Here is a 10,125-nt window from a genome sequence, read left to right as displayed (position 1 = left end):
TGACTACGTGGATTTAAATCGCAATCGCCAACGGCCAAAAGGGAAGAGAATGTCATAAGGTACGCGAGAACGTCATTAAAGGGGGGGGGTAAGAATATTATATCTCATTTGTTAATATGCCACAGGCTAGTGGCGTTTATTAGGGGGAACAGAAGTTCGTGTGTCTGTAATATGGACCAACTGGAAATTATTTGAATTCTCCAGTTTACTCCCAAGGAGCCGCAGGATCTTCCTGTCCAGCTCCGAGTTCAAACAACGACGGGTTGTGAGCTGGAAAAATGCACAACTTTTCAAAATTTGTTCCACTATTTTTGAAATGATATAGTACTAAAACTATATCTTACACCAGCAAGTTTTTTTTACGGTTTAAAGCATGGCGAAGTAAATTTGAGTGGGTTCAGTACATTGTGCACGAAAATCCGGCTTGAGCTTAACGATTTTTAACGCATCGGTGTACCAGGTATAAGCTGAGGTTGTTATATGCATTGAAGGATCTTATTTAAATACACTGAGCAATCGATGTTTGTTGTCACTGAATTGCCATAAACCAAAGGCACTGGCCATTGTTGCACCGATCATAAATGCGTAATAATCCTTACATTATGTGTAATAGTTCGCAGGGGGAGGGGTACACACTCACGAATATTTCCGTAATGGATGGAGTGGGTGATCCCCCATCACCCATAGGCCTCCTTACGGAAATAATCCGCTCATTATAACGGTTTCCACTCTCTCGTCTCTTAACCTAGGCCATCTGGGCGGCCTCCGACCTATAGAAAACAACATGATTTTTATTGCAACACACGTGAAACACAACATGCTCAACTGCTTTTTCAAATCGGCTGCATAACTAGAATCTCCATGAAAAGTACGTACGTTGCGCTCAGAACTCACATCTAGCTTTACAATCAGTCGCCAGTTGTACTAAGCAAGCTTCCTCAGTCCCTGCGCAGTCGCGTTCGCAGTCACGCCGCTCCTTTTCCTGTAGAACTTATTTCATTGCCAGTTTCGAGAATTCAAAGTGCGTTTTACTTTCCGCAAATTAATTTCTTTTTTCGAAAGAGAGCTAAAACTCAATTGAAACATTTTTGCGCAAAATTTTTCCATGAAAATATTTGGCAATGAATCCATCTTTTCTTAAATAAAATTTCAGAGGAAATCATTTAATGAACTTTATTTTATTTTCGTATGAGTAAAATCATCAGGGCATTGGGAAATTCAATGATGGAAAGTTAACCAGGTTGGTATGGGTTGATATGGGTTGATATGGGTTGATATGGGTTACTATTTTCGACTTGATGCATACCCGTACATAACGTTAAGCTTACCCAAGCCTTGAGTTAGCTTGGATTGCGACCGCTCTAAACCCCCCCAAGCTACCCTAGCAGAAATTCAGAGGGCAAAAACCCCTCCAAGACTGGTATTTCGGACTCGTCTAGAGTCCTAGACCGGTCCAGCGGGCGGGTATTTGGACCCCTTGTTTGCAGCCATAACAGCCTCCTAGACTGGTATCGAGGACGGTAAAAAAAAAAATAAAAAAAAAAACGGTGAGCCTCTTAAGTTAGAGCCAAAAGCCGTTCCCATACCCGGCCGTTAGACTCAGCCGGGGCTCATCTTCTGTACTCGTCCCAATACTCGTATTCATGTCCGTTATGGGACTATTGTTTGATTTTTTAAATGCATTTTACTCCCTACATAAAATTGTTACAGTTTCAGAAAAAAAAATGACTGCAGAATAACACAAATTTCTTTATATTTAACATGAAGTCACTGATAAATCCAGTTCGTCCTGGCAACATACCAACACGGCACAAAGACTAGAAAGGCGCAATGTGGCCAACACGGCATGGCGAGGACACAGAAAAAAAAACATCATTTAAGACATTTAGACAAGAAATTTGTAACTTATTCGATGGGTTTTTTGAAATCTCTTATGTTCTTTTCCAGGCAGCAATTTTGGACTGCAGTTCGGCCTCGTAAATAGTACTAGGTACTGGCGCTTCAAAAGTTGGCTGGTTGCGCGAACACCTAGCTGCCTGAGCTTCAACGGGTGTTATGCTTCTTTCTTCGCGGTATTTTTCTCCACTTTTCTTTCTGCACGTCTTTATCTGTTCCAATAAACCTCAATCTCAATATTTTCTTCGTTTTTTTGTCGCGCCTTTGCGTTCGCAACGACTAAAATAAAAAGAAGGAAAATTAATTAATGAAATACAATGTAGCATTTCCATATACCTCCTAGAACTGAAATGAGGTTCATAAATATTGAGAGACCAGGCCGTCTATCGTCGCCGCGAGGAACTGCCTTCCACTGAAGTTTTTCGGCCAGCTGAGAAGAAATGAGAAAATTAAAACTATCTCTCAGGACTTTGCCTACAAGTGGATTTGCAGATATGTTTCTTACCGTTGTTTGTGAAGATGGAGGCACGTCATCATCCGACAAATATTGAAATTCTATACTGTTTGCGCTGCTGTGGCCCTTTGGTTCGCCACTCTTGCTACCTGAATTGTAAAATAGTTTAGAATTTTTAAGTTTGAAAATATCTTAATGTAATTACTTTGAATAATGTTGATGACGGAACTTGTTCTGGTTGCCGTAACAACTGTAGGCGGACTGGTGTCTTCACTGTCATCACCGTACCTCTTCCTTTTTTGTGAGACACGTTTTCCTTTCCCCCAAGTTCTTTCACAATCGGAAATGAAAGCCTCGGCTAAAGGACGACCAGCAGCTGCCTCTTTGACAACATGCTTTGCTGTCGTAAAACTCACTGCAATAACAACATGAAAATTAATTTTAGAGATTACAATATAATTGCACGTAAAGTAAGTGAAACTTACCAGGCTTGTTCTCTGGATTCATAATATTATGAACATCGTATTCCAGCCAAGTATTGAATGGGTGGTGAAATCTTTTAAATGTTCCCCCCCCCCAACACGCAGGATTCAAATTGCCTTCTGATGTAGTACATGGTGGGTATAGCAAAAACTTGTGGTCCGTTGATAACCAGTAACAGGGCACAAAGCTGTAGAGACATAATGGATTGTTGTCACAGCCCTTTCTAAGGTTTGTACGATAAAGAATGAAGGCTCTTTGTATTTGGAAGGCTTGGTCTTTTCAGTATTTTCCTGTATCGTAACATATCTTCCACACCATTCACAAAATGGTCTTCCTTCCTGAGGGATAAACATTTAGAACCACAGAAAATGTTTAATAATAATATAGAACATTGAAGAAAAAGTATACCTGAATGTTTCTTGCAACGTGTGACTGCTGAATTATGTCGTGGTTAGTATGTAATACGTTATCGTCAACTACACGATCCATGGTGGCAGTAATCTTTTGAACTTGCTCAAAGCTTTGCAGTAGTAATGTTAAATTTGCACTACGAATGCAAAAGACTGCACTAGACGTAGAATATTAAATAAGAAATCCAACCTGAGTGTAATTTAGCGTTTCAGAACAGTAACAATAACGTGAGTCTCTGTCGAAGAACTTCAAGCATTTCTGTGAAATACGTACAAATTTCATACGAACAGCATGGGCGTTGCCAGTTTTCCAATTTCGGGTTTTTTATATAAGTGCCATGTATGGGGAAACCATTTTCTGTTGTATTCACAGTTACTTTTAAATTATTTTCAATTCTTTTAGTAAGGTTATTTGATTGCTAAGCTAGAATTCTGCATGTCCACGTACAAAGAAAAAAAGGAATGAAAGTTAGGTATTGATTTTCCCTTGCATGCCTGTTAGACGTAATCGATTTCCTCCAAAGCAGACGACAACAATTCTGTTGTCTGAAAGGCCAGGTTGATGCTAAACAATATTGGATCATGCCTGAATGCGCAAACCGGAAAACGTTATTAAAATTGTACCAATATTATTCCGCATTTATAATTTATTTATTAACTAGAGAAGATTAGTCAAGATACAAGTCAGTGTATTTGAAGCCTCCAAAACTGATAATAAAGCTCCTCAACGGTGTAAAAACATTGAAGCAAAAAAATTGTAAGAACATAGGCCAGTGAAAAAACGAGTCTAATACTGGTTTTTTGTATCCACATCAATCCCAATTTTTGCAGAAAATTCTGAGGACATATTAGGCACGTATTAGACATAACAAAGGCCAGTATTAGACGAGTATAATACTCGTACCACGGGCTGTAGCGCTCGGCTTTCGTGCTAGCGTACAAGAGACCAGTAAAAAATGAGCCCAACATTGGTACCAGGGACTTAAGCGCTTCGCTTCTTTTTTGCGTCCATAATACCGGATTTGTACTAAGCTAGTACCAGACCACGAACCGAAAGTACTTAAGGAAGTTGATTCCGTATTCAGTACGCAAACTTGACCAAAAAAATGAGTCAAAATTAGAGTATCGCGGACGCAGACCCCATCTGGACACCAAGTTTCTGCTAGGGTAACGATTCTGTAAGGTTCGAAATCTATTCCTTACTTTTAATTGTTAGATAGTGATGAGTGAATTGTATTGTTGCACTGTGTTCGAGTATTCTACAAAGACCAAATTGACAATTGACGAAAGGAGACTTACGGAGACAGTCTGACCGAGATGGCAACTGAAGCTTGGAATTAGACTGAAGCTAGAAACACACTGACTGAAAGTTAAAGGTAGACTCGCTGGTGGCTAGAAGTAGACTGACTCAAAGCTTAAAACACACTGCTTGAAAGTTAAAAGTACACTACTGACAATCTGGAAACAGGGCAACATTTATACGGAGAAGCAAGGTCATTTAGGATTAGGTGTCCCAACGGGAATAAATATTCTGCGTGTAAATGTAACACCTATGCGAAGAATTGGCAAGTTTGAAGGCCAGAGCCATCGGCAGATGACCGGTTGGCGGAAGAGGGGGGAAAAGGGTTGCAAGCGTGGGAACGAGAGGGGAAGGTAAGGAGTATGGTTGGCCGTTCCTTACAATTCCAAGCATAAATTTTTTACGATTTAAGCTTGGAAATTCAAGCTAACCTAGGCCCGCGCGCCGCTAGCTTAGATTAGATTAAGCAAAAAAATAGAAGGCTGTGACTGGGATTGAGCTCGGGTCTTCCGCACCACAGTCGGATGTTCTTTCCAATGGACATTCTATAGATGTTACATCTGCTATTTCCGAAAAATACAATAGAAATCTAGAAAAATACTTCAGTTTTTTTCGACAACAGGGTCACAAACAGAATTTAAAAAACCTAAAGATGAAGTCGAAATTAAGTTAAACTTTCGTTCCCTCAAAAGTAATTAAACCAATTATGCTAAATGTTTTTTATTTTCAAACTTAAGTATGATTTGTAAATTTTTTTGAAGGAAATGAATTATTTAAGATTAAAGTCCTATCATAACTAAGGCTTGTTTTAAGCATTTCTTATGCTAAATAATATATATTTTCCTAACTCCCATTTTTCTAGCTTAAACTTATTTCAGTAGCTTAATTTTTGTAAGCTAAAGGGCAAGCTTGCGAATTCACAGCTTGCGCAAGTTTAATTTTAAGGCGCTGAAGCAACCCCCCAAAACTCAAGCTAACTTAAACGTATCCCTAGCTTGAAATCTTCAAGCTAGCGACGGGGAAGCTTGATGAAGCTAGGATTTGGGCATAAACAAAACGCAAGCTTACCGTTCCGTACGGGTGTTATGACGGCCTAACCGCTTTTGTAACGAATCGTCTAGCGAAGCCCTTTCTTGCCTTCCTTTCTCAAATAGACTAGAGTCTTATACCTGTAGCCCTTGTTACTTAAAAGCCTTCATTTACTAACCTAGTTTTAAAACTCCCTTAAGAATATAATAAATAATGAAGACATGTCTCGGCACATTGGCTAAAAATATATTTATTTTGATTGGTCTGGAATTGCCCGAAATGGCCTAAAACCGTCCGACCGATTTTTAGCTATCGTCCAAATTCGTTCGATACCACCCGAATTTGCCCGCCTATACCCCTCTATTGCGCCGAAAATCGCCCGATACCGCCCGATATTGCCGCCTATCTTTTAACACTGTCCCGCATGGCTCTCACGGTCGATGGCTAACATATAAGAAGCCATCGACAACTCGCAGTAGTTAGTTGATTCCGAAGAGATCTATCTCGAGTAGACCTTCAGCGTTTCTTTCGAGCCGCTACCTCAACCTCGCCAGCTGAAGCGTAAGTTTTCCCTCTTAGTAACATTTCGATGTTTGTCTTAGTCGTTCCTTCGTAGCATATGCCCAAGTAACTTATGAGCAACTGTAGGCTCTTTATCTTCCGATCTGTTCATTCGGTTAACTACTTGTGGTATTTTTAATACACGATTATTCTATTAAACACGTATTGTCTTGTGTTTACCTATACACGGCATTGTGAGTAGCAGCGCCGCATCTAGTTTTATTTTTCAGTATTGGAGGCAACATGACAACGTCGTGTCCTCTTTTACACTTTCGTGTTGGCTCTAGTGCTTTAAGATTTGTAAGTTCTAACAGCTAAACCCAATAGGTAGACTAAATTGAATAGGTCGCAGCAGACAATGTAACCGGTGGTGGGGTGATGGGCAAGAAGATGGTGGTTACTATCAGGTATCATAAAGTTCTGATACCTAGTTGTACGTAGTAAACAACAATGGTTGTTTGTTTACATTAAATGCATTATTCCTAAATGTTATTTATATTACTTCCTATCGTTTAGCGAAGATCGTTATCGTCTTAAGATACATTGAAAAAATTTAAAATCCCTTAAATTTTTTGGGCTGAATGAACTGTACACCGAGACAAATTTAATTTAAAAACCCGGCAAGTTTTTATTATTTATTTATTTTTAAACATTATTATTGTTTTTTAAAATTTGTATTTCTTTCCTCTATCATTCATCTTCATTCATCTTTCATCTTTGTATCTCTTCATCTGGGCTTATTTTTTTTTAATCTATGAGTTGTGTCATGGAAATAAATCAAGAAGCTTTCAAAACGTATATCTTTATTAGTTACCCCTTCTGTTACACAATTTACCCTTTTTATGCATATTTTTAGAGAACAAAATATTTTCTCGTGCTTTAAGATTCTTGTAAATAATATAGTTCATTGCTTTTTTTATTTATGTTTAGTTAATTATTCATTTTAAAGCAGCAAAATTTGTTGACAAGTAGCACCTCGTTCTGCATCGAGGTTTGAACTGACAATTTCTGGTATAAAGGAGATGCGTCTAACAAGTGTTGGGGGTGGGTGAAGTTAGTGGTGCCATCCACGGCCTATGGAGGTGTCACGGCGTGACAATAACTGAGAGTATGATTGTCACCAATACTCCTGGGGTCATCCTGCTAATACGCAAACAACCTTCTAATCTATACTATATTAAAAGAACAAGGAAATTGGGGAGGAGTTTTCTGTGTCTGTCACGTTGTGCTTTTGCTGTGATTGGCTGGAAACCGACGTCGACTGTAGTGAATTTGCGGGATGTTGTGATTGGCTGACGTCAAAACCGCCGTCTGCTACAGTGAATTGGTAGGACGGGGATTTGGAAGACTACATTGCGAGTGGAATGCGGATTTAGGCAATTTTGCAGTCTAGGATTTGGCTTAAAACGGGTGGGCGCTACAGTAGGTAAGCCGACGGGCAGGGATAGTGGGTGCGTTAAATAGGAAATAAGAGTGGCGTGACGGGCAAAAACTGTGGGATGGAAGACGGGCAGAGGCAAAGGGTGGGTGGACGGGCAACTAAAATGAACATTTCTGGCGCACGGTAAATGGGGCGACGGACTATACGGTGGAAGACGGGCAGAGGCAAAGAGTGGATGGATTGGCAAATAAAGCGAGCATTTTGACAGGCAGTAACTGCAACAAAAGACGGGCAAATACAAACAAAATATCGATGCGCCATACATCATGCTGTTTGGCAGGCCGACGGGCAGAGGGTGTGCCGGCGGACAGACAGGGGGTCGATGAGCAACAATGACAGGTTTCTTGGCGGGCAAAGTGGGTTGACGGGCCGAAGCAAAAAGTGGGTAGACGGGCAATTATAGCGGACGTTTTGATGGGCGGAAACTGTGACAAAAGGACAGGCAAATAACAAAAAAGGTAGATGTGCCCCTACAGCACGCGTGTAGAGAGTGGGTTGACGGGCAGTGAGTGGTCTGACGGGCAACTTCAGCTGATTTATGGCAGGCAGAGAATGTGAGGGGATGGACGAGCAGAAGTAATGAGTGGGTCGACGGGCCGAGAGGAGGCAGACAGGTAGAGAGTGGGTCGACGGGCAGAGAGGGCCGAGTGGCAGAGAGAGGGCGATGGACAGAGAGTGGGCCGACGGGCAAAGAGGGTGCCAACGGGAAGAGATTGAGCCGACGAGAAGAGAAGGGGCCGACAGGCAGAGATGGGGCCGACGGGCAGAGAGGGGGCCGACGGTCAATAACAGTAGGCATCTTAGCGGGAAGAAGCAAAAGGTGGGTGGACGAACAACTATAGCGGGCGTTTTGACGGGTGGAGACTGTGACAAAAGGGTGGGCAAATGCCAAAAGCTAGATGTGCCCCAAGCAGGCATTTTTGTGGGCAGAATGTGGGTTGACGGGCACAGAGTGGGTTGACTGGCAGAAAGTGGTTTAACGGGCAGAAAGCGACTCGATGGACAACTTCAGCTGTTTTCTTGACGGGCAGAGAATGTGAGGGGATGGACGGACAGAAACAGTGGGTCGGCGGGCAAGAAAAGGGAACTCTTGATTGTGAAAAGAATAAAAAGTAGACGGGCGAAAAAATGGAGAGGATCGATTTTCTTAAAAAGTGCGTAAGAATACGTTAGTGCCATCTACACTCTGGCCCTGGACGGGCCCAAAGTTATCAGTGGCACCTACAACGCTTGAATTGTGATTCAAAACGATTGAAAAGTCATTCCAAACGCTTGAAAAATAATTCAAAATGTATTTTTACATGAAATTTCCTGCAAGAGTGATTGGCGTAGTGGCAGTTGGAGCAGGAGTTGTTGCGGTCGTCTGGTTCGGTTGGAAGGCGTACTTCAAGAGAAGAGCTCCTGTTGTGCAAATCGGTGATTCAGACGAAGCGCAAGCAGACATGGTTTCGACCGACGACGCACATCGAGGAGATAACCACGCACCTAACGAGGATAACATCGTCCCTCAGCAATATGTTGCGCATCCTGACGTAGCCCAAGAGGCCCCTGTCCTGAAAGTTCGAAAGGCGGAACGGCCAAACAAGGCACTTTGGAACAAAAGTTACCAAAGACGTTTGGCGAGGAGAGCGCAAGACAGTGCGGAAAGATTGGCTGTGCAACAATCGACTTCTGCAGTTGCATCTAATGAAGCATGTTGTGCACTGCCATTGGCTGCTGTACCTGATGTTGGTGCTGCTGTGCCTGATGATGGTGCCGCTGTGCCTTATGGTGATGATCCCGTGCCTGAACCGACTGTGGAATCCACTGACGAGGAACATTCTCCAGTTCCCATCCAGCACGAAAGTGCCGATGAAGTCCCTCCCGCAGAAAGTGAATAGTTGCTAGTAGTTCCCGAACAAGGGGCAGCAGTTGCAGATGCACCCTTTCGACCACTTCGAGTTAAATGTCCAAACAAAGCACTTTGGAACAAAAGCTACCAACGACCTTTGGCGAGGGGAGCGCAAGAGAGGGCAGAGAGATTGGCTCTGCAACAAGCGAGTTCTGCAGTTGCATCCGATGAAGTATGTTGTGAACATACCTGCACCCCGTACCTTCACCGACTGTAGAATCAACTGACGAGAAACATTCTCCAGTTCACATCCAGCACGAGAGAGTCGATGAAGTTCCTCCCGCAGAAAGTGCACAAGTGGTAGAAGTAGTTCCCGAGCAGGGGGCAAGAGTTGCAGATGCACCCGTTCGACCCCTCGAGTTAAATGTCCAAACAAAGCACTTTGAAACAAAAGCTATCAATGACCTTTGGCTCAAAGAGCGCAGGAGAGGGCTGAAAGATTGGCTCTGCAACAACCGACTTCGGCAGTTGCATCCGATGAAGCATGTTGTGCACTGCTATTCGCCGCTGTACCTGATGACGGTGCCGCTGGGCCTGATGATGATGCCGCTGTGCATGATGATGTTGCCCCCGTACCTGCACCGACTGTGGAATCCACTGACGAGGAACGTTCTCCAGTTCCCATCCAGCATGAAAGTGTCGATGAGGTTCCTCCCGCAG

General features: G+C 42.5%; 1 protein-coding gene across 1 annotated transcript; it reads right to left on the bottom strand.

Moving 5' to 3' along the window:
- Positions 1 to 1,764: 1,764 nt before the first annotated feature.
- On the bottom strand, positions 1,765 to 3,482 carry LOC130704301 (uncharacterized). The gene is made up of 6 exons (XM_057525780.1): positions 3,242 to 3,482; positions 2,836 to 3,171; positions 2,556 to 2,765; positions 2,402 to 2,499; positions 2,233 to 2,326; positions 1,765 to 2,175 (listed from the first exon to the last, which is right to left on the bottom strand). The coding sequence occupies exons 2-6, from the start codon at positions 2,855 to 2,857 to the stop codon at positions 2,105 to 2,107; spliced, it is 495 nt and encodes a 164-aa protein (XP_057381763.1). The 5' UTR covers positions 2,858 to 3,171; positions 3,242 to 3,482; the 3' UTR covers positions 1,765 to 2,104.
- Between the last annotated feature and the right edge of the window lie 6,643 nt (positions 3,483 to 10,125).

The sequence above is a fragment of the Daphnia carinata genome, chromosome 8 (genome assembly GCF_022539665.2).
Source record: "Daphnia carinata strain CSIRO-1 chromosome 8, CSIRO_AGI_Dcar_HiC_V3, whole genome shotgun sequence".
Classification (NCBI taxonomy): domain Eukaryota; kingdom Metazoa; phylum Arthropoda; class Branchiopoda; order Diplostraca; family Daphniidae; genus Daphnia; species Daphnia carinata.
The sequence above is the reverse complement of the archived record's forward strand: the minus strand, read 5'-3'. Positions and strand labels throughout refer to the sequence as shown.